Source organism: Ambystoma mexicanum, chromosome 7p, assembly GCF_040938575.1.
Source record: "Ambystoma mexicanum isolate Mex_15411 chromosome 7p, UKY_AmexF1_1, whole genome shotgun sequence".
NCBI lineage: Eukaryota > Metazoa > Chordata > Amphibia > Caudata > Ambystomatidae > Ambystoma > Ambystoma mexicanum.
Window position 1 is genome coordinate 878017113 of NC_090939.1, and position 25283 is coordinate 878042395.

The window sequence follows — 25283 nt, forward strand, 5'->3', positions numbered from 1 at the left end:
AAAGACTAGGGGAAGGGAGTCATTCCCCCTAGTGTTGTAAACGGTGAAACTAAGTCTGAGAAATGCCAGGGGAAGGAAGACATTCCCCCTGGGGTTGTAAAATGTGTAAGTAAGTCTGAGAAAGGCCAGGGGAAGGGAGTCATTTCCCCTGGTTTTGTGAACTGTGAGATAAGTCTGAGAAAGGCCAGGGGAAGGGAGTCATTCCCCCTGGTGTTGTAAACTGTAAACCTAAGACTCAGAAAGGCCCGGGGAAGGGAGACATTCCCACTGGTGTTGTAAACGGTGAAATTAAGTCTGAGAAAGGCCAGGGGAAGGGAGGCATTCCCACTGGCAGTAGCACTTGTAAGGAGGATCAAACCAGTGATCCAGAGAAAGGGCATGATTCCCCTTGGTGAAAAACTTTCAGCCATAACTGTGCCATCCAGTCCAGGAGGAGGGGTCATTCTCCTGGACCAAGGACATTGGTGCAACCTTTAGTTTAGTTGTACGTGTAAGGACAGAAATAGAGACATTTTGATTCAGAAAGGTGGACTCTTTACATTACGAAGACATCCTGACGGACCCATTCGCAGTTTTCTTTGAGGCAAGGACACCCCTCATAGATGTAGAGAAAGATGGGTTTGCCCTTTACTTTTTATTGAGTAAAGATCAATAGCAATCACTATGCTATCTATGTGCCAGTCTCCTCCTTCTGCACACTTACAATGTATATTTAAGATTAAGAACACTGCTGTCCAATTAAGCCAATAATGACTACCTTGGGTATAGACTTGCTCAGCTGTAGATTTATTGGTAAAATTATCCCTATAATAGTCTATGCAGGTCGTTTCAGGAATTATGTTAAAGTCGGCCTCTGGTGGATTTTTTAGGATTGTGTTAGTAAGTTCCCAAAACCTGGACGATCTATACCCGTTTAATGCTGTCAGCATTCTTTGGCAGACAAGGAGAATTAATTCAGCTTTCAACCTTTTAGTTAGGTTCCTATACAATTGATATACTCTTTTATTCTTTATAGTAAAAGTCAAAGAGTCAGTACTGTGGAAGTTGGACCAATGTCTAGTAGTGGTCATTTTCTGTTTCTTGGTTTGGGCAATCTTTTGATTATATCCATGAGGTGTATATTTATGTACAAGGATTTTCCCTTTGTCTGTAAGTCTTAACTAAATTTGAAATACAGTGTGGCTGTAACCACTTTTACCACGTTTGGAGTAATAGCTTAAAGCATCTTCCCCTGCAGGACATTACCTAAAATTTTGGTAATTGTTTCAATAAGTCTATAGTTCCATTTTACACTCCTCCTCCACTCATCAACAGTGAGGAGAGTCATTGAAGTTTCATGCACATTGTAGGGAATATACAAGGAGTAATATGTAATCTGGAAATAGATCTTAACATGATCCCTCCGTTGAAATCCATTCATAGGTCCGAACAATTCAACAAGAGATTCTTAGAAAGAAATACATGGTCTATCCAGGAAGATGACATGAGACACACATGACATGCACATGAGACCTGCGTGAATGTTGTTGTTCGCTCTGATCCTAGGACTGTACAACTCTACTGTGGGCAGAGGTGTGGCTACATCAGGCATACTGTAAACAGTACCCTGCGTTGTATCATCAGCAGTCAGCCACCACTTTCCCAAAATACCTACATTTCTCTCATTTTCTAAAATTATTAGTTGGAATCTACTTCTGCTTGTGGATCTGCGGTACCCTGTGGAGTTGCTAAATGTTTGTCCTGCGCTCTACATGGCTGGTCTGCAACTGTGTTGACCAGGTGCAAGTTTACAAATGTGGAAAGGCAGGCCAGGCTGATACATGGCTGCTCTACCTGCATAGGTTGAAGGAACCCGAGGGACCTGCAACTCCAATCCCAGGTCATGAAATACTGCATGCAATTCAAGAATATAGGTCTGCCTTAGAACAAAAGATAGTCTCTGTGGGTATCGTTGGCATGTTAATTTGACAAGACCTCAAGAAGATGTCGGAAAGTGTCACTGCTACAAAATCTAGAGTAAGGACCATGCAGATTATGATCAATACGCTACGTTGCCAATTGCTAAGTACTCAAGCTTTCATCACGGGTGTTGGAGTATTGTGTAGAGGATGCCAAAGGAAGAACCCACCACTAGAATATCAGGGTGGCCTTCTGGAAGGTGAAGAGGGCCACCATCCGAAGTCATCAAAGTCGATCCTCAAATCTCTGTATGCAGCCAATCATCACTGTGGAGAGAGCTCCCTTCTGCATGCCCTCATTGCAAAGATCCTTATTTATCATGATAGGGAGTTGACCATTCTATGTGCACGGTCCTGGGGCCACATTGACTATGGCTCTTGTTCAGAATCTATTCATACGAATTACACCCAGATGGTTCACAAAGCTACGGAATTCGTTTTGTGAAATGCAGCAAACTGTTTGAAATCAGCAGATTATGCCTGGTAAACTTAAACATGTAATGCGATGGAAAAAACTATGTTTTTCGATATGCCTTCACAGGGAGCAACAGTGTATGCAGACGAGGAACAATGAGATGGGAATAATAATTGGAGACATTCTCCTCCGAGTCATGAGTAGTCAGTTCCTGTGCAATGGAGATCACTCAGTTCTAGCCCAACTCTGTCCCATCTCAAGTCATCGTAGATGAGATGACTGATTAACAGTTTGAGGACAATGTTGGCATTTGAGTTCACTACTTAGAATATAATACATGGTGCACACAACTGCCCACATTTGGGGAAAAGTCTATCGGAGCTCTTCTATGACTGCTTAAGATTTGATAAGTGTGGTTTTTTGATGCATTCATAGAAGGCTATTAATGTAATTTTTAGGGAATTCTACTAGGTACAACCACCACTGGTGAACTGCAAACAGATGGTGGAATTGGTCAATCCTGAGTATATGGCCAAGTGCCGCAGTCAGAGATACTTTAGAATTCCCACATTAATAAATTGGAGGCACACAATGTGTTGGAGAGTCTTAAGGCACCAGCGAGTGACGGACTGCGTATGGAATTCTATACCAACTGCGCAGACGTTTTGGTTCTGATGTTGACAGCGGTATTTCAGGAGCCACAGCGGTCCGGGGAATCGCCCATCTCTATGTGGGAAGCTATAAAAGCAATTCTTGGAAAACCTGGGAAAGACCCATTTAGATGTTTGTCACACAAACACCTGCTTCTTCTCAGTGTAGACTCCAAAATAGTAAGTGAGCTGCTTACTAAATGGCTTCAACCTCCTATGATGGCTCGAGGACATGACAAGCAGACTGGCTGTATTCCTGGTAAAACATGACTATTAATGTAAAGGAAGCTCTGCATGTTCTACAGAGATTAAAGGGTGCCGATAACGGGTCTACTGATTGAACAAAAACTGGTTGAACCATTTTTGCTCGAATGTATTTGTTAGGCAATATTGGTGGGGAGCGGTTGGAGGGTGTGTAGAGGTAGTGGGGGGTGGGTTCGCCGAGTCTCTCCCGCTTTCTATGAAAACAGATTATAGCAACAAAGAAAAAGAGATACATTGATTTGATCAACAACAAAAAAAGGAACATTGGACATACAACTGGTTATATCATAGTTTCTCTAGACACAGCGGAAGTGTTTGATTCTTTGGGATGTTAATTCTTGTTTAGTACGATGGAAGCCATATATTTTTGAACAATTTATATAGATTTCATTCAGTTGTTGTATTTGAATATGAAGAGAAGAGTTAGGACTGAGTCATTAGTGGTGGCGGGATGGTGCATAGAGAGGGGCACACCACTCCTTCACCACTCCTCTTTGCACGCGTAATGGAGTATATGGCTAATGCGGTATGTATGGAACTCAAGGGGTAGTAGGGCATTGAGCTGTCTGGAAGGGAACGCTTTCTGGACTATTCGCAGATGTTCTGTAGGTATTTCTGTGGGATCCGGCTCAGAGCATACCAAAGATGCTTGACGTGATCAAGAGCTTTGGCGCTTGATAGGGTCTAACCAATTGGAACCACGGGTCAAGTACTAAAAATAAAAATGGGGGGACTCATGAACAAAGACAATGGGATGTGACGTCACTCAAAATTAGCATATCAAGGTGAAATACGCACATTTCATTAAATTGGCTTTGTTTAACCACACAAATCGCACAGGACGAATGGCATTTGCCTTTCATAAAATCAACACACACTCAAAATCAAGACAGTATATTTTCTTCTAATAGTGTTTTTGAAAACGTTAAAAGGTGTGCATGTTTTCAACTCCAAGAACCAATACACATTTTTTCCCTGGAACATGCAGCACCGAAATGGCACATTTCACCTGCAGTTGTTTGTTATGTTTCAGCTGGTTATGTAGTGTAGTGGGGAAGTTTCTGGCCTGAAAACCTGATGACTGCAGGTTCGATCCCCAAGGCCAGTTTTAATTAATAAATTCAAGGAAGATTTTCAATTTAGCTCGGGGGACTGAGTACACCCTCTGAAAAAAGTGGGTGGACTCCGTCCACCAGCGTGTACCCTCGACTTTAACCCTGATTGGAACGCATCATATTTATTCTCACGTGGCACTGCGTTAGATGACTATGAAGGACTACAATTTCCTTTGATATGTGTCTTCCTCACCTTTGCCTATCTATGGTGTATTAATATCTATCAGGGCCCATACATCACAATATGGAACAGGTGGATTAAGCAGTGGACTGCTCGATCGCCTTCTGTAAAGAGCTGACATTGTGAATATTTTGGGAGCCTGGCTCTTAGGGAAGTGATCATACTCGCTCTGCTGTTATGCTTTCGCTGGTTACTTTGTGGACATTCCTGCTTCAATACTTAAAGCTATTAAAGGATTATTAACCTTCTCTGTTTCGGGGATGGAATTGCTGCAGAGTTGTATTCTAAACCATACTTTTGAAGATAGAAGTATAGGCGGTTCCCATTTTTCTGATGAAATTATTTGACTTCTCAATTACAATTCGTAGGTAAATGGCTGGATTTAGGGGTTTACTCAGAGAAATGACTGCTGGGGTCTCATGGTCACCCCTTAAACTGATGGGTAAAACCTCCGCTGGCAACCCAATATGATATTTGATGAAATTGGGAGGGAAGGTGTGGACTTCATCTTTCAAATTCTGCGATGAATCAATCCCATATTATAAGAACTGCCTAATGTGGTCATTGCAACATTTTGCATGAGCTGCGAGGGAAGCTGATCACAGATGTTATGATATAATATGATATTTTATTTATAGCGCGCCTATACACAAGTGTTTGTTGACAGTAAAGGTGTTGCATATTTACAGTGGCATGTATGGAGATAAAGAATTCTATAGATCTTCTAAGATGGTCTGGATGGACATTGGAGAAGTAGCTTTTTACACTTTGCTAAAGGATCTCAGGCTGCACAGGATTGTTGGTCGACCATCCCGACTCAGCTACATTCAGATGCTTATTGAACATTGGGGCAGGTCCAAACACTACTTCAAAGTTATGCAGAGCAATATAGGCTGACAGACCTTTGCTGACCCTTAAATGCTGAAGAAAGAGGGAGACAAATACAGGGCAAGGGTTGACCGGTGGGGCATAGGGGACCATCTTTTTTAGCAATGCCGGCCTGAAATAGTTACAGCACAGTGCCCTTCATTGGACATGCATTACACCGATCTTGTGACATACAATGGACAGGTCTCTATCTCTCGCCTAAGGGGGAAATGAGTGGAGCCGTCATTTTTCATTTGATTTGGTCATGCCCTGGTTTCATGCCTTTCTGTTTGGACCTCGCAAGCTTCGTCCCTGAACACTTTGCTGTGCCTGATGAAATGTGAGCTATGACACAGGCCACACTGTGCACCTATCCCGATGTCTGGAGGGTACAACGTCCTTTAATCGTGGGATGTTTTTTCACTGGGTTTTTTACCACAAATTGTTTAACGAAAAAAGCCATTGAATTTTTTTTGGGGGAGGAGTGGTAGAAAAATATATATATGGTATGTGGGTGTTTGGGAATAGATTAAAACTGAAAGGGAATGGGTGGTTGGGGGGGGCCCACATTTTTTTTTTTTTAAATATCGATGGGTTTTTTCGTTAAAAAATTCACGGTAAAAAACCCAGCGAAAAAACATCCCGCGATGAAATGACATTGAACCGTCTGGAGAGTGCATGACCCAACATGGAAAGAATACTTGCTAGTAATGATCCTGCCATTGACATGTAACTTACAAGGAATTGAAGATAAGTGATACCCGGAACTTCTGCATAATTTCCCCACCTGTTGATATGGGAAGGATGTGAGAGTCTAGGTGTGAGCCCACCTTGTGTGCTGGCATCCTAGTCCACGCAGAGGCATGCATGAGGTGTTCTCCTTGCAGCCTTGTACTTTCCTTGGGTTTGCTCATCCAAACACTATTCTAGGGACCCAAAGTTTTTCTTTAGCATCTGTGTCCTTCTCCGATGTTGCATTTAGATCTAGCACAGCACCATATTCTCCAAGCAGCACCTTCTGTGAAGTCCCCCCACACCTGAAATAGCAGTAACAAACCATGCTGCTGGTGAGGCAACCAGGACAGCTTAGGAGATTCCACTTCTTCACCTCAATACTTTGGAGAAAACATACACATATATGGAAAAAGCCTGCAGTCCCGGTAGGTCCCGGTTGTGTTAAGCACAGACTGCAACATGGGCAGGTTATCCGGATTGCATGAATGCATTTATCTGCAGTCACAATTATAACATAGGGAATGCATAAGTCTTATGTCCCTTTTAGATGATATTGGGCCTCATCACGAGTTGGGCGGTATTCCGGCTGTAATACCCGGCAACTGTAATAGCGTTAGTGCCCACCAGTCTGGCGGTATTACCGCTGGATCACGGGTTGGGCTTTAACGGTAAATCCCCATTCTCCATTGGGTCCATTGGATCCAATGCGGCACTTTCGGAGCCAATTCCGTGCGCTAGTACAACCGATAGTAATACTGCTGAAAACCGGGCGCTAAATGGGGTTTTCACCCATCGTGATAGGGCCAGCCCTTAAATGCGGTGGTAATACCGTTACTGCCGCATGTAAGGGCTACAGCCCAACTCATAATGAGGACCGTTAAGAACACACCCAGAAAGATCATGAAAACAGTTAATTGTTCTGCTATGGCTGTTGCATACTGAAAAGGTAAGGCAAGATTTAATTCCAGAATTGAAATCAGTGGCCTATTTTATGATGCAAGTTTTCAAAGCACTGATAAAACAAAAAATATGGATGTTTTTACACTACGGCTTCATTTTCTCCCATCTTCATATTGACTATATTGCAGTCTTTAGCTGTGAGTGTAACAATCAGGAATCTTTATAGATTCTGTTCTTTTGTTTTTGTTGGCGCAGAATATGAAAGGCAACCTTGATTATTGAAAGTGGGCCACAATGTTCTAGCTTGTTTCCATCACATCAATTACAAGAATGTTGTTTTAGGATAAGCTTAAAACACATATTTCATGGTTTTGATAAAACGGATCCCTATCCTCCTCACTCTGTGGTGGAGAGTTTGTATCTCACTTCTCCAACAAGATCACACTCTCCTCTCTTCCACCCCTACCTCCTTCTCTCCTCCTCCTACCATGCTGCCCCTTGCTCACGATTCCACTTCTCTCCCACCCGTCCCACTGAACACCTACCCATCCTCCACTCAGCTAACCCCTGCTGTGTTCCCATTGATCTCTTCACACCAAAGATGATTAAAGAACTAGAACCCATCACCTCCTCCCACCTCACTGCCCTCGTAAGCCTATCCCTCTCCACAGGTATCTTCCATGACTGCTATACATTCCCATACTGAAGAAACCCGCTACTGGCCCCAACAGCCCCTGTTTCTATAGACCTTTCTTTCTCCATCACTCCAAAATCCTTGAGGATTTCATTTTCAGTTGCATTGTAAACTCCTTTGATGCTCACACAAACTGTAATGCCCTCCATTCAGGATTTCAGAGTAAATACTCTAATTAAACTGCTCTTGTGCATGTTTCCAACTTTCTGTGAACCGTTCAACACTCTCACCTCTTCTCATTCCTCATCCTGCTCAATCTCTCTGCTGCCTTTGACATGGTGGACCATCCTTCCCACCTTCAAGCCCTCTCCTACCTGCCACGTCTCCATGGACATAAACTAGCCTTGACTGTGTTGTCCCTACCTGTCTGACTGCTCCTTCACCATCACGTGTAACATGAGCTCCCCACTAGTAGGCATTACACAAAGATCAATCCTAGGACCACTCCCCTTCACCCTCTTTATGATATGATATGGTATATATAATGCACCTATACACAAGTGTTTCTTTACCTCTTCCTTGAGTAAACCCATTAAATTCTCTGTGTTTTATACTACCTCTTTGATGGTGACACTAAACTCGATTTATCCTTTCCCTCCTTCTCCTTGGCCACCTCAAAATACATCACCAGTTATCTCACAGCTATATGACACAAGGTAGCTCTATGCTGCCTGATGCTAATCTCCTCAAAATAGAGGTCCCCCCACCCCTGCTTACAATGCTAACCCCACTGCACCCTCTGCTCCCCCTGACCACCTTTCTCCATCACCGAAGGCTCCGAACCATATTGCTCTTTTACTCCATCAGTTTATCATGGCCTTGGCCACCATGGCCAGGATCAAATTCCAGAATATAAGCAAGGTTTGCCTCACCCATCACACAGCCAAAACTCTGGTCTCTGCCCTGGTACTTAGCAAATGTGACTACTGCTCCAGCCCACACCTCAACCTCCACATCTACTCTTTATCCCCTCTGAACAAAGTCCTCAACTTCATCACACGCCCTCCATAACCTATCCAGATGACCCCCTCTCCCCACCTACAAACCCCATGCTGGGTGCCTCTCCGTGCACAATTGCACCCCCTTTGTATTCCTACTCCTTGTCTTCAAATCTATAAACAGCCTTCTACCCCAATACCATGCTGACTGCAACTCTCTTTTGTTTGTTTGTTTGTTTCTTCATTTAAAATGCGCACCGGACCCAAAGATATCAGGGCACAACAGTACAGAATATGCGAGGCTTAAGTTACAGGGTTACACAGTATGAAAAACAGAGGTGCATATACATGGCAATAGTAGGTCAAATAAATCGATACATATGAGAAAGCGTACATGATAGACAAATGGATACATGTGTATATACAAGCAAGGAGCAACAGGGAGTCTTGTGTACAGTAGTGTGGAACTAAGTATCCAAGGACTTCAGCCAGTTTATATAGTTAAATCTGAATTTGAGGTGCTCTTCTCTTATGAGATTTGGTAAGGAGTTCCAGAGTTGTGCCGCTCTGACTGGGAAGCTGCCGCCCCCGGCCTTAGACAACTTAAATCTCGGTATGATGAGGCTATTGGTATTGATTGTTCTCGACGGTCTGGTGGAAATTCTCCTCTGGAATCTTTCCCCTTTTTCTCCCCCTTTTCTCTGAGGCCCTCTGCTCACCTCAACCTTTCAGTGCCTGGCTTCTCTGTGCAGCCTCCCAATTCCACTCTTTCTCCCTACGTGCTCCCTCTACTATAATTCCTTCCCGCTAATATCAAAGCCAGCCCAAGTACAGACCTCTTCAAAACCTGATTCACCTAGTTCGCAAGGGAGCTTCTCGTACCCCTTTGCCACAACGTTGCAACTGAAAACCATAGCACACCTGACATTAGGTCCCTAAGGAATGTAAATATGCCAACATGTACATTGCTTAAACATAGATAATAGTACTAGACCCTCGATATTCACCCTATTTACATATGTCCCCTTGTTAATGGCCCTGGTTTTTGTTCTTTGTTTGGTCTAGCCCCCCATCACCTGGCTAACCACGACATATTGAAAAGGCTTTGTGACCGTGGGACTGGTTTATTTAGACTATGTAAAAATGTTATTTTCGAAAAGACATCCTGTCTGCCTAAATAAACATATACAAATACAATACAATGCTGGAACTGAAAATACATAAGGTACAAAGATGTTTTTAGATTGTACAAGCTTTTTTTAGTGTCCACCTGGCGCACATTCATAGAAAACAAACTATAGGGATCCCCAGCCCCCTCATAAGGGTTCAGCTGCACTGATAACATAAAGAAAGAACCAAACAAATAGAAGAGCTGAGCTGCATGAGCTGCAGCCGGGTGTCAGAGTACCTACCGCCGATCCTCCACACACATATGTAAGGCAAGTACTTAAGGGCCTCATTACCAATCTGAGGGTAATTCAGCAGTAAATTTGCTGAATTACCACCAAACCCAATTACTGTTACCGCCACTTGGTCCTGTGAGTTTACCATTGGATTTCAAGTGGTAGTAGGGGGGTGCAATTCCCCCTTTTTGGAGTCCATATGACTCTTTGGGGATTTTGGCAGAATTACCACTGCTTGCAATTCTGCTGCAATCATTCTGCCGCTTTTTGTAATTAAGGTGTCAAGATTTACCTCTGGCTTTTTGCCGGGGGTATATCTTCCACCTTACTGCCAAACTCATAGTAGGGCATGGTACTGTGGCAGTAAATTGGTGGTAATGGAATTACTGCCACTTTACTTTTTTTGAAGATGTTGAATATTCTGATGTCTCGTGAGGATAGCTCAGGGGTAACGTGCTCGCTTTGGAAGCAAAACGACATGGAGCAACACAGGTTCGATCCCTGGGTCCGCGCTTAGAAACCTCTGGGTATTAAGCACGTTATATATAACCTATCATATCTAGGCGTCCGTAAAATACATTTTGGGCTGGTACGGTAGAACGCCGCCTTCTGAAATTCTAAGGCCCAAACTTCCCTGTGTTCAATTGTCACTCACCATGTATAGTACATTATAAATTTAACACAGCTACATAAACAATCAGTTATCACTAAAGATATTAAAAACTACAGCTCTCAAATGGCATCTGGCTGGCCAGGCATCATGTCAGACTAGATCTCTTGGGGATTTAGTGCCTACTGCTACCATAATGCCCACATATTGGAACCCCCTTGGCGAGACAGACATGAAAAACTCACTCTGAGGGAGCTATGATCCTTTAGGGACCCCTCTGACTCCAGGTTTCCGTGTTTTAGGGGCCGGGCTTCCCAGGCCTTGCAAGGAGAAAGCGATGACTACCACCATGATGGCACAAACCGAGGTCCTCTTGCAAATGTGCAGCTCCTTCAGCACTTCCATGCATATGAGGGGGACCCTCTGCAGAGAAGTCCTCATGCACTGCCTCAGTCGCGGCACTCCTGTCCTCAGAACTCTGGAGCTTAACGTTGGGTGGCAGGGCTTCTTGCAATCTCCATGTTTAGGTGGGCATTGCATCCAGCCCACACTTAACATATACATGGGCTTTCAGTGCAATTAGGGGTCAAAATTACCAAACCATTAAATTCCGTTTTCTTTTTTTTCCAAGCTTTATTTAGCATTTTCTTGAAATCAACATATCACAATGTTCAAAAGGGTTAACAGAACTAACCAAGATAACAATGACCAGTGTTTCAGCGGCTATAAAAGTACATCTTTCAGTAAATCTAAATTTCTCAACAGCTGCGGTTTGTGGGTCAGGTGTTCTCGGGCAGTTAGGGATTAAATCACAGGGAACAATGCACCATAAAAGGCGGGGTACGAATAGTTAAGTATTGCAGTTATTTATTCCGTGGCTATCGCTGTCCATACTGTAACCCACCATTGCACCTTTATGGGACCCCCAGATTGTTTCCATGGGGTGGCAAGCGTCAATCTAGCAGCCATCAAGAGCTGTATGACCACTTTAGCGGATGCACCCCCATTATTGTATATACACCCTCATCATCTGAATCTCCTAAAATGATCACCCTAGGGTTCCAGGGGAGAGGTATCCCAGTAAGGTATTTATGTGCGATAGAAATTCTTTCCAATATTCTTGAGAAATCGCGCAGCACCACGACATGTGCCCAATTATACCCCTCTCCCCACAGCCCCTCCAGCATTCAGATATCGTGCATCAGTTTATCTCATGCAGCTTATTCGGGGACATGTACCATCTTAGTAAAGTTTTATGTGCGCACTCCTTCATCCCCATACAACGAGAGGCCTTGTATGCCTGCTCCCAGATGTGGTTCCAGGAAGAGTCACCTATGCCTGTCCAACTGACTTACGGTACATTGATCCCATTCAAGCGGCTGGACTTTTCTGACCATTTGGTAGTGCATTGATCATCTATTGGACATAACCCGCCATGGACGACTATTTTCATGTGCTCAAATTATTTGAAACTGTGACCTGCTTTTCTCTACGTAATAAACATTTCTTTGTCAAAGGCAGGAAGTGTTCTACTGTATCTTGTATGGCAAACCATTTTAGGATAATGGGTAAAAGTCCATTTACAGTTACAGCAGCCACAGTGGCTACTATGTGAAGTTTCCCCAACTTGGGTAAAACGTTGAAGGTGTTGTAACTATGTCACACATGATCTCACTGACACAGTTTTTTTCAGCATGTAAATACTAGCTCCTCCACTGAAACCTCAGCTTGTCAAAATCAGAATGAAGGAGCACCGTTATATTTGTTTTTTTTAGAATGAGATTGTTACATAAGGTAGAGATAACGATCAGAAGCAGGGAAAGTGGAGAGGATCACCAAAAGGAGGTACACATGGTGGCCACGCAGGTCATGGAGGGGAAAACCTGCATTGGTTTGGTATCATTACTAATGTTTGACGGAAACAGCCAAAAAGACCAAAAATGAAAGCCTGAATGCGAGATTTGGCCGAATTTCGACCCAGGCGTTAAGGGTTAACGCCGCCGTTAACCCTTAACGCCTGATTCTGATTTTAACGGCTGCTTTTAGCAGCCGTTAAAATCCATGGCGCTAACCTGCCATGATGCTAATTACGCCACCGTAATTTACGGTGGCGTAATTAGCGCCTTCCCCACTCCCATTATGCCCTATGGGGCAAAACTGGGAATGGGGAAGGGAAAATGGGAAATGGGGATTTACCGCCCCACTCACCTTGGAATGGGGCGGTAAATCCGCCATCCACCATGGTGTAAACGCAGTTTACACCATGGTGGTAATGTTGGCGCAATTAGCGCCTGGGTCGTAATGACCCCCTATGAAACTTTTCACCAAATCTCCCATTCAGTGGCATTATAGTGAACAAGGGGAGCGGAGGCTGCAGGGCTGTCCCCCACACCCTTGTTCACTATAATGTCAACAGGGGCTGCGGGGTGGTGTCCCCTGCACCCATCTGTATAAAGTTTTTTTTTTTAAAAAGGACCTGCGGTTCCATTTCACGATAACGGAAGTGAATGGGAAGAGGTGTCGCAGGGAGATGGCAAGTCGGCGGCCAACAATGGACTGTGCCGCAGACGGGTAAGTAAGGGGTTGAGTGAGATCGGGTTATCCGAAATGGCTGCCGGAGGAAATACCGAATCTTATTTTCGAACAAATAATATTTGGTCATTTCTTCCTCAGTCATTTCGGATGCGTGAAAATCATCCAAATTCATGTTTGACCACAGAGAGTGTAGAAAGCCATTCCAACTATTCATTGAGGGTTTGAGTTCTGGGTCGGAATGCTTGGTTTTTCCTATCAAAGTTGATATGTCTCCAAGTACAATAGTGGTCAAATGACCTTGGAAGAAGTGTAATTACTTCCTTGGGATTTTTCCTGTGTCTCTACTTACATAGAAAGTATAACTTTGAGTTTCCATTGGTGGTGGCCAATTAAACACAAAGAAAAACCTCATAATAATTTCAGTTTTATATAGCACTTTGTGACAGGCACCTCCCACTATAAAACAGCTGATTTCTTTACCCAACTTAATGGTACGCAATGTCTCCTTCTCATTAAGATCAATGGCTTTGTGGGTCCTGCCAGAATTCTGGCTTGTGAAGCTCAAGCTTCCCCCATGTCAGAGGTGACCACTTACCTAATTGAGCTATCCACTCAAACATTTATGTGCTATAATAAAAACAGACCACTTTCGGCCTTAACCAACCCAGGCGATCTACTTCAAACCAAATAAGTGGGTGCTTTTTTTTTCTAGATATTGAAATGCAATGCTTTCCATATATACTCTTATATGAAAAGGCCGTTAGAAATTCCAGTTACCAACGTGTCCATCAGAATATAGTTTATATGGCAGAAATGACTACATTGCAGACTTTGTTGTGCTTTTTTTTCTATTTTCAGTATGAATACGATTATGATGAGAATGGAGACAGAGTTGTCCTGGGCAAAGGAACGTATGGGGTCGTTTATGCTGGCAGGGATCTGAGCAATCAGGTCCGTATAGCCATCAAAGAGATCCCTGAGAGAGACAGCAGGTGAGTGGAAACAACTAACACAAACCCTTTGAAAGAATGTGTGAATTGAAGCCCCCTCGTGTGTAGTTCGGATTGATCTTGAAACGACAGTGAAATACATGTTAATGGGTGAGCCCTGAAGTATTATTCAGAGGAAGTGCTCTGTAATTTTAACCCTAGAGGCCTGATTACTATAAGCTTGTGCAAGAGCCATCCATGAGGTGCATGCCGGGATTGTAAATGCACAGTAATCTGCCCCAAGGTTAAGGGTGAGCCTGGGAGAACGCAATAGTGTGGTGTCTTCCCTTCCTCTACAAAGCAATAGTGCCCAGCAGGAGCATTTCCAGGGGACCCTTGTTCCCCTCAGCAGCTGTAGGAGCTGTTGCTATTGGAGATGTGTGAGACCTCTTGTGTGAACAGTCCCTTCATCCCTGCAAGCTGTCCCTTTTTGACCCCCTAACCCCCTGGTGTGTTGCTGTGCCGGTACTCATCACTGCAATATTGTCTGTACCACATCCGGTAGCTCGACCTCCATTGTCCAGGAGGTCCAATTCGTACCAAACATCAAACAGCAGCTGCACAGATATTGGCAGTTTCTGCAAGACAGCTGTACCAGGAGAACCTGACCGAAACCTTGCTAAAGCCGAGGTACACCAAACACTCGATCTATAAGACTACAACAGCACCAACATACTCATTTCACTGTTTTGAAAAAAACATTTCTCTTTGGCCAAAGGATGGTGCAACAGACTGCAAAGAATATGGACACTGTGGTGAGACCCTCAGAAAACCACTTAATAAGGGAATATTGGATGACGTACGTATCTCATTCACTCCAGCATTACAGCCATTGAGCACTAAGAGCTGTTCTTAGTGCCGATATACTTACTGCATCGGATAACATTGAGCCTATTGGTTCCTATGGACGCAGAAGCCCCACTGTGTACTCTAATACTACCAGTTAATTAATTTCTGAATCCTTTGGGCTGGAGACCGATAGTACTTTTTTAGGCTGTACAATAAATCCACTTGCACATGTCTATGTTATTAAAGTACTCTTACGTCCTGTCCCCTTTCCTCCATACTGCATAGGGTGGCCCTTCCAAGAGACAGGAGACTGAACCTTTATCACCAGAAAAAACCTTCTTCCCCTATAAATTTAGAGGCGTGCAGGGGTGCGGCCCTGGGAGCATGCGCTGCCCTGACTCCGCCCTCCGGTGCCACACCTCAGTCCCCTTTTCCGCGTCAACGGGAACAGGCCGAATTCACCTGTGCTCCTGGGTTTGTTTTCGGCCATGTAATTCCACGCACAGATACTTCTTCTCTTTGTCTTTTTTTGTCTTTTTATCATTCAGGTACTTGGTCCTCAGGCGTCACGCTCCTCCCCAGTGCATTTCGGCTTCCACAGGGTTCAGCAGGTGCCCATCCTGCGAGAGGCTCTTCCCAACGTCAGACCCCCACGCCCTCTGCCTTGGCCCAGACCACGGTTGGCAAGCTTGTACAGCCTGCAACGCCCTGTCATCAAGGTCTCTGAAGAACAGACTAGTCAGGTGGAGGGAGCTCTTCCAGGGGGATCACTCAGGTCCTCGTATCAGCACGTCCACCGAAGCTGCTCCAGCTACCGGCCTACAGGCTGAGGGATCCTCGGATCCTCCTGGTGCCAATGTTGAGGGACCGGAAAGGTTCTTGTATCGGGTCTTCACCCGAGGGGCTCTGCCCTTGTACCAGCAATACATCTGAGGGGGCGCCTTAACACAGCTCTACCAGCCCCCGGGCCGAGGGTGTCCCACCTACCGGGTATAGGCCCGAGGAACAGGGTAGGCCTCGCAATCCACACTCAAGAGTCCTGGAGGAGGCTGGGCCCAGCGAGCAGAGCAACACGATGCAGGCATGTGGCAGGCAGCTTGACAAAATGTCTGCCGAGCCAGACATCAGCACCCATCTGACACCATTCCAGGAGTTTGCCGAGGAAGGAGTGTCAAGGTGGGACTGGCCTCAACCAGGTCTACAGCCTATCCTTCATTTGCGCAGGACAGGTTCCCACTGCCTCCGTATGGGCATGGTATGCAGCGGCTTCAGCAGCCTCCTGCTACCCCATCTACATCCCCTACCACTCCTACGGCCTGTGAAGACAGGTTCTTTGAGAGGTTCCTCGAGCTCATGAAGTCCCCTTGGATGGGGGTTATCCTCAGAGCCTTTGCCTCCGGCCCCCCAGTCGATTCCTCAGGCGGTTCCGTACCAGCCTCCTCCACTGCCTCTGGCTCCGGTACCGGTAGCCCAGCCGCCGGCTCGCGCTACTCCTGACCCAGAGGACATGGATGAGGAGGAGGACCCTGACACGCTCTCGTCATCCAAGGCCTTTCATCAACGTCTTACAGGGCTGGCGGAGTACCTGGGCCTGTCTCAACCCGAGGCCGAGCAACCGGCACAGGGGGTCCTTGCTGAAGTCCTCACGCAGCTCCCCTCTACCAAAATGGGAATTCCACTGCAGACTGATGTAATCTCCCTGGCCAAAAAGGGTTGGCTCAAGCCCCACTCTGCCCAGCCGGTCAATCGATGCCTGGTCGCCAAGTACAGGCAGATGGAGGGGGATACACTCTTGCTATCGGCCCATCCTCAGCCACACTCCTCGGTGATCACTGCAGCATCACTATACTCCAAGCCTCAGTCATCCTTAGCCTCTTCCTCTGCGATGCTGCTAGGCAAGGAGGAGAAGATCTTGGAGGCTTACGGGAAGAAGCTGTATTCCAACGCGTCCTTGCATCTTCGTCAAGCCAACACCGATGCCATTCTGGCTGCCGCTAATCAGAGGTTATGGCGGGAAATTGCGGACTTCCTCCCAGAACTCCCTATGCAGAGCCAATCACGTTTCAAGGCAAGACTGGCTGAGGCCAAGCTGGTGGTGCAGGACCTCATGGAGTCCACCCTGGCCCATATTGATACCTCTGGCCGTGCCATCTGTATCGCCACGGACATGAGAAGGACAGCCAGGCTCCATGTAACGAAATTCAACCCGGATGTCCAGGAACGCATATTAGACCTGCTGTAGGTGGGGGGGTCCTCTTCCACTCCACCAAAGACGAGGAGCTGGACAAAAAGAAAAATAGCTCACAAACGGCCAAGCCTTTATCCATCTTCATAAAGACCACGCCCAAATCGTACACCCAGTCACAGCAGTGCTCCGATAAGGGGTGTGCATACGGAGGGTTCAGCGGCTTCCAGGAACGGAGGTACAGGCAGCCAGACCGCTCGCCGACACCAAATCGGCGCAAGCAACAGCAACAAAAAATGGGTGGGGGTAAGGGATTTTTCCAGTCCCCCTCCTCCGCAACAGCCTCTGAGGGAAAGAAGGCATGACATGCACTCCGGTTCCACGTGTCTCCAGTGGGGGGCAGGCTTGCTCTCCATGCATATTTCTGGCACCAGAATTTCGCGGACCCCTGGATCCTTTCTGTAGTATCCACGGGGTGCCACCTACCCATCCCAGCCTCTCCTCCCTCCTCCCCTCCACTCCTTCAAGTTGGCACAGCAACTCTTCTGGCAGAGATCCAGTTGCTCATAGAGAGCCAGGCAGTGGAGGAAGTCCCAGCCTCCCAGCGAGGCTTGGGCTTTTACGTCAGGATTTTCACCATTCAGAAAAAGAACCAGGCGGGGCTGAACCGTATACTACCTTTCAAAGGGACAAAGCAGTCCTACGGATACACCCAGCATTTCTGCCTAAGGTGCCGTCTGCTTTCCATTTGAACGAGAAAATAGTCCTTCCTATGTTTTTTTTGCCGATCCTAATGATGAGGCACAGAGAGTGCTGCGCTGCCTGGATGTCAGGCATGCCCTGAAATTAGACCTTGACAGGAACAAGGGCTTCCACATATTAGAAGCCCTGTTTATCACTTTCGGAAGCACAAGACCAGGCTATCAGGCCTCCAAGGCCTCCATATCCTGCTAAATGATCTCAGCCATTAAAGAAGCATACGAGGGCCAGCACAAGCCGCTTCCGGCGAACATGCCCACCCACACAGTCAGGGCCAAGGCATTCGCATTTCCAGCGCCATGTCGCAGCCACTTGGGCCACTTCCTTGGCTTTCTGCAAGCATTACTGTTTGGGTGCCGGCTCTTGATCTGATGCGGCTTCCGGACAGGCGGTTCTCAGGAACCTATTCACTTAAGGATGGTCTCCTCTCCTCCATGGGGCTACATTCAGTTGTAATCACCCATGCATTATGGAGGAAAGAGGTTGGGACGTAAAAATAATTACAAGTTACTCACCGTAGTGACTAACATACTCTTAGTCTATAGTCCCCTTTCCTCCATACGTCCCACCATCCTCCCCCTAATAATACTGTTGTCATTAGGCAATGTTGACCTATTGTTAATGCGTCAAGGGGGACTGAGGTGTGCCGGAGGGCGGAGTCAGGGCAGCACCTGCTCCCAGCGACGCACCCCCACGCACCTCTAAATTTAAAGGGGAACAAGTTTTTTCAGGTGAAAAAGATTCCACCTCCCGTCCCTTGAAAGGGACGCCCTATGCAGTATGGAGGAAAGGGGTCTATGGACTAAGAGTATGTTAGTCACTACGGTGAGTAACTTATAATTACTGCATTATGTTTATAAATGTGACTCCATATTTTCTGGATCTTAATCGAACCAACTCCTGAGAGCAAGACTTTGATCGGTCGATCAAAGCTAATAATATATGAACAAAGGGAAGCTAACGGAGCATTGTTTAACTTATTTTGTGGCCAGAAGCCAACCTCTACCCTAGAACCTGGGGAAGTGGCCAAGACGGATTTCCCTCGTTCTTTATTAATCTTTTCTGCTTGTCTCAGGGTCACAGCACTTCAGAGGTCTTAAGTGCTTCACCGTGAGCTCACTAAGATAGCTTAACATGCTTAGTTTGAAGTAACCTACCACACACAAATCCTCTCTGTATCTTTGAACAATATCCACTATAGGCAATTAATGACATATGCTTTTTTTGGATGCTGATGGTCAATATTGCTGAGTGCGAACTTGTGAAGATAAATAAAAAGTAAAGGGCATCCAAACTTTCAAGTTAATAATTCGTTTTTAACATTTCTTGTTTGTTTGGGTGTGGTAAGGCTAAAAAAAGTTATAAGCAATACATTTAAAACATTTGGAAATGTAATTAGATGTATGAGTGTTAAGACCCTGGAATTGTTGTCATTTTCTTTGAACAGGTACTCTCAGCCGCTGCATGAAGAAATAGCTCTGCATAAATACCTTAAGCACCGCAACATAGTCCAGTATCTGGGCTCCGTCTCAGAAGATGGATACATCAAAATCTTCATGGAACAGGTTCCGGGAGGTGTGTTCTTGAATTTTCATGTTTGTGTTGTGTTATGTGCTTGCTAGCCAAGATTTTTGGTGCACCTTGAAATGTGTTTCTTTGAGCCACAAGGAGGTTGTCTTCCTAATACTTCATGATCCATCGTTCTTGACAACCTTGATCTTTTCAGTCCCGCAATCATAGCTTAATTAAGGCTCACTCACCTATGTTACCTCAAACTTACGTTAGCCAATACAATTCCATACGATAGCTTCCCATGTACATCACTACACTATAAGTAATTGTATTAGATCAAATATTTACTCAGATAAGGAATTAAGAGGGTCCTTACCACCATTGTTCTTACGTACAGGTATCAATTGAGAAGAACTTTCCATTTACGAGTATCTAGCACAGAATCTGATTAGTGGGATTTCTATCAGACATTGACCCTCATTCTAAGTACTGCTGTCCAGAAATAAGGGTGCCGCTAGCAACGTGCCAACACTCTTTATGGATCGCCATACTATGAGAATGCCACTAGGGGCCACGGATCTCCCGACAGGCTTGACCTCAGACCCCTACCGGCAGTGAGAGCACTGAAGCACCGGCACCGTTAGCAATGTTGTGGGTGCTTCAGTGACCCCATTTCCATGGAGTCCTACGGGGCTCCATGTAAATGGGGATGAACTATTACTGCCACTGCTTGTGATATCCCGGTGGCACTGGGATATCAGGCGGTGGTAAGGGTGTTACAGGGTTTCCAGTAACCCGCTGCCTACCGGCGGGTTTTACCAACAACCCTGCAATGAGCCCCATTGTCTACATATATTTTCGCCCCATGTTTTGATTGAATAGGAGTTTGTCGGGGATGCTATTTCAAATTCTCCTTCTTTTGGCTTGGGGTTCTCTACTTTATATATGGTTTTATTTGCTCATGCTAGTGCAGAAAAGTGTTATCATGTGCAGTGATTAAGCATGCATGCCATGACAGCACTATATTTTAATTTCTGTATTTATTTTTTTTAATATAATTTTGAAATTGTTATTGTGTGCAGGTATTTTTCAAGCCATTAAAGATTTGCAGGTCCTATATCTAATGAAAGCAGAATCCAATATGTCTGTGTTTAGGTATTACAAAATAAGGATACCCCCCAGTAGCATACTACCACTTCCTCAGAATCAGGTTGTGGGCAAAAAGGATGACTCCAACGTTGGCCTTGTTAATTTCTTTGTCTGATTTGGGATAGTTCATAATTTAGTTTATCTACTCAGACTCATTCATATAGTGCAAATCGAGACGGGGAGAACAGTTTGCGCATGCCCAGTGCATAAATGTGCTTGATTGGGAGCACCAGAGAGTGATGTGTGTACCTTTTGCGATCTGGCGAGAGTCAATTATGCTAACCTTTGGTGACTGGTTGGTATATAAGGCAGTAGCCCCTTGGTTAAGTAGTTGGGTTTAGAGAGGTACTAGTATTATTGTACAATGCATCTGATTTTGCACTCCACTCATTGCTAGCCCAGGAATCCATGTAGTGTCATTGAGGGGATATGGTGAGGTGTGATTGTTTCACGCCAAACATCAACCAAATTGTAATGCCTTTGGGCAATACAGATTCTTTTGGAAGGTGACCCACGTAAGAACCTTGGTGATTCAGTAACACAGGATCAGTAGAAACCTTAATCTCCAAAGCGACAATTTGATGTTGGAAGACATTCTTAGTGACACCTTTCACGTGAGATCTGAAGGATGGGTCTGAATTGAACATGACCCAAATGTCCCCACTGGAAGGAGGGGAGGTGAATTTCATGGAGAATAGTAATTTGAACAGGTGTGGATTGAGGTTGCCAATCCCCAGCAGTAGGATCTCAGTCTTTGATGCATTGAGGAAGTATGGCTGGATTTCGTCCTTTAATGGAGGTAAGTGAGGCAAGCTAAAATGTGCTGTTTACTGCAGCTGTATAATGAAAGTAACAAAATGAATAGTACTCAAGGATGCTCCGACAAGGTTCTATGTGGATTTTTAAGAGCTGTGATGGGGATGACCTGCACTTTCGCAATTTTAGAAGGATATTTGAATGACATGTACGGTCTGTTTTTTATGAACAATTGATTTGTAATAAAAAGATGTATTATTTTTGTTTTCAAATTGTGAAGTTTCAATTAGTACATTCACATAAGCTTTGAATTCTGGTATGCTTCCACTGCTTGGGTGTTTGTCTACCAATTCTTTAAAGGGAATAACTAAGAGGAGACAGGATCTTTTTTGCTTAGATCGTTGTGTTCAAAGGGGCCAGATCCTGTCCTCTTGTTTCATTAAAAAAAAACTGCTCCTCACTAATATACAGGTGACCTGCATGGTCCACCGCAAGAGATATTGTTGGTAGAGGAGCAGAATTATCCAAGTTTCACGTGATGAAAATGATTGGCCAGGTAGTGTTTTACGATGGATGCTATTGAAAGCTTCTGCCAACTCAAGAGGGCTCAACACACAGTTTTGGCTTTGGTCTCTGGAGGTGAGCAGCTCTTCACTTTTCTTCCTAACAATGGTTTCTATCCCCAGCAAGGACATCAACTGGACATATAGACACTAAGAAGTTGACATGGGCATTTAGAGTTTTTAGCACATTTTCTTTTATGTTAAACTCACATGAGCTGTCCAAGTGAACTACAGGCTTTTCCCTGGATGTCTTCTTGTCTGGTAAAAGAGCATGGACTTTCATTGTACACACTACGGGTGCCTCCTCCGGATCTATAAGTTGTTTCTGCATGTGCCACGTACTCAGTAACCGGGTGGCAGACACAGTTCACAGGGTGCTTCAACCAGAACTACTACATGGCCTCCATCCTCCCCCAACGCTTTACATTGAAAGGTGAGCCTGCAAGGTGACTGGAAGGATAGCAGGTCTCAAAGATCAGGATTTCAACCTCTGCCAAGGTACCAAATAGCGGTAGAGCTGACCCTGGGAGCTGCCTTCACAAGGGAATACTTAAGCATCATTTGTATGGAGTACACCACTCTTAAACTTTGTTCACCTTTGTGTAATCAAATTTGCTGTTAGTTGATCCACAGTGAGCAGTCATAGTCATACTTTACCTAAACAGAATTAAAGCAAATGGCAAGCCAATAACTAGAGGTATAGATTGAAAGACTCAGAAGGAAGAGCTAAAAGCAAAGCACATGAAAACCTAATAATATATCGCTCTGAATCTATTGAAAGCTAAACATTGTACTCATCATGTTGCATCCACCTTTCTCCAACATCTTCTCTGCTGAAACAAATGAATGGTCTCCATTTCACTTCAGTGGCATTCTATGCTGATAGCAGTCACTGACCTTTGTTGTTTCAGTTTTATTTTGCTTTTATTGAATATTTGTTTATCATATTAACAAAAAACATACAACATACAAACTCCACAGTACAATTATGCACAACATAATTATCACTAAACAATTATAACGGTAGTAAACAAAATACGAAATCATATCGTGATCCATATACTTTAGTAATGCAAAGCTGCTTCTCCTTAATACATAAAAACATATTTTTTAGTCTGGCCTTCATTAAACCCCAGGATTTGCTGGTTCCATGTCCTAAAATCGCGGCAGAAATGGCCGTGATTACAAAATATGGCGGCAAAAATCCTGTGGTTTTTTGTGCCACAATCATGTAAAGGATGCTAGGGAGACCCCCGCAACACCCTGACCCATTACACCAATTAAGGGGAGCAACCCCTGCTCTCCTTAAATGGTATAATGGGGTACACCTTTACCGGGTGATACCACAGCATTTTTGCCGCGATTGTTTTTACCGGCGACATTTTTGCCGCGATTTTATTACCTGATACCAATTTTCTTCAGCCGTTACCACCATCGGTACTCTCAGGGGCCATGCCAGATTACAGAAATACTGCTAGATTGTGGTAACAAATGCAGATTCATGGCGACATACCCCACTGCTACCAATCTCTTAGTGCCACGCAATTCTCACCCTGCCAGTTCCATATTTAGCACAATACACTGTGTTGTGGGCAATTGACAGACCCAGGTACTTGTAGGTTGAAAGCTCTGTCTGAGTCGGAGAAACTCAGTGGTGCAGTGGCCCGGGGGAAGGGAGGAGGGGGTTTGGGAGATAGATCATGCTTAAGCCCCCCAAAAAATATTATGGGCTATGCTAACTTGACATGACCGACCTGCAGAGCCTTGGCAGGGCAGGACAGGACACAGACAATAAATAGTGCCTGTGGCTGCATAGTAAGGAAAGGCCCGACAATTATTAATGTTACATTATTGTGCATTTGTATAGCGCCTTACATACCGTTTGTATGATCTAAAATCACTGTGGGTTGAATGCCCTCGAGACTGTAGCCCAGGTCAGTGGAGAGAGTAGGGCAGTAATTAGTGCTTGGGGGCACTCAGTAAGTGTGCAGCCAGTGCGGTTTGCGTGGTGTGTAGCTGCATTCTAATGCTAGGCGCTGTGCGGTGGTTGTATGAGATCAGTAGAATGTGTGCAGCAAGGCTTTTGACCGCAGAGTCTGCATTCTGGTGGTGGTGGAGCTTTTGCATGAGATTATGAGTGCAGCTAGGCCGCCTTGTTTATGGGGTATAGCTCCTTTCTAAAGACTGTTGAGGTTTTCATGAAGGTGTGTAGGTATGTATGCAGATAGGCCAAAATTGATTGAGGGGTATAGCTGCATTCTCCTGTTTGTTGGTGCAGAACAGAGAGTGTGTATATCGGTGGCTGTTCGTGTCTGTGAGGATATGTCAGAGACCCCTATTCCTGATTACCTTCCAGTGCCTGCTGTGCTGACCGTATCTACTCTAGAGGTTCGGAGCTTTGGTTTCCGAGAGGATATCTCTGTCTAGTGTGGAGCTTGTTCCGATTACCAGGCTTGAGGTTGTCTTTTCCTGCTTGGCAGTGTCATCAGTGTTGAGTTGCCCTATTCCTAATCTTTATTGGGTTAAGTGCATTGCAGATCTATGGTCGTCCCTGTGTCTCGTTGAGTCTGCCATTGTTTATTTGATGATACCTTCTCATTGTGCAGCTACATCCAGTTCTGTTCTATCTGACTTGTGAGTACTAACTAGATTTGAGGACTGGTGACCAGTGAACCAAGATCCAGCATCAGCGACAATGGTCAACCCTATGTCTTTCTCAGTCTGCCGTTGCTTATAGGATGAGACCTTCTCAGTGTGCATTTACTTCAGCTCTGTTCTGTCGGACACGCAAGCACACCCTAGGTATGAAGACTGGTACTCGGTGAACCCGAGGTCAAGCAACAGATCAGGCCATGATGTTAGTGGTGTGTATCACTGGCAATGTCACATGCAGTGGGGGTTGGAGTGGTCCTGATCTGGTGTGCGGTTAGAGTATTGATGACAGGCTGCAGAACCTCAATGTCACTTGCAGCACCTTGCCTCGCCAGATTCCTCACCTGATTCAGAGCGTATTTCCTTGAGGTGCAACAGAGTCCGTCCATTTCTGAAGCTTGGTTGTACGTGCTGGTAGGTCCCTTATCCAGGTCCCAGAAATTGTTTATAGTGAGTGGATGTATGTTCCCGTCGTAGTTTATGGTTTGAATTGTGGAATTATAACGCATCATTGCCCCTTCCGAGAGCTAAGAAGGCCAGAGGGAAGATCTGATTGGAGAGCGTAGTGCATATCTGCAAGAGGCAAAGGAGCTAGTCCAACCAAAGCATGATAGATACTGCGCTCCGGGTGAAGGAGTACATGGCATCAATTCCCAGGCAGATC

At 45.1% G+C, this 25283-nt stretch overlaps 1 protein-coding gene and 1 long non-coding RNA gene across 3 annotated transcripts in view; one reads left to right on the forward strand and one right to left on the reverse strand.

Moving 5' to 3' along the window:
• The window catches only part of MAP3K15 (mitogen-activated protein kinase kinase kinase 15), a 1358420-nt gene that overhangs the window by 1040434 nt on the left and 292703 nt on the right, over positions 1-25283 (forward strand). For both annotated transcript variants that reach the window (XM_069637110.1, XM_069637109.1), the window contains exons 15-16: positions 14124-14257; positions 19435-19562. In XM_069637110.1, coding sequence (XP_069493211.1) covers positions 14124-14257; positions 19435-19562 — 262 coding nt within the window. The remainder of the gene's footprint in view (positions 1-14123; positions 14258-19434; positions 19563-25283) is intronic.
• Positions 1-25283, reverse strand: part of LOC138526401 (uncharacterized) — a 309600-nt gene that overhangs the window by 7580 nt on the left and 276737 nt on the right. The window lies entirely within an intron of this gene.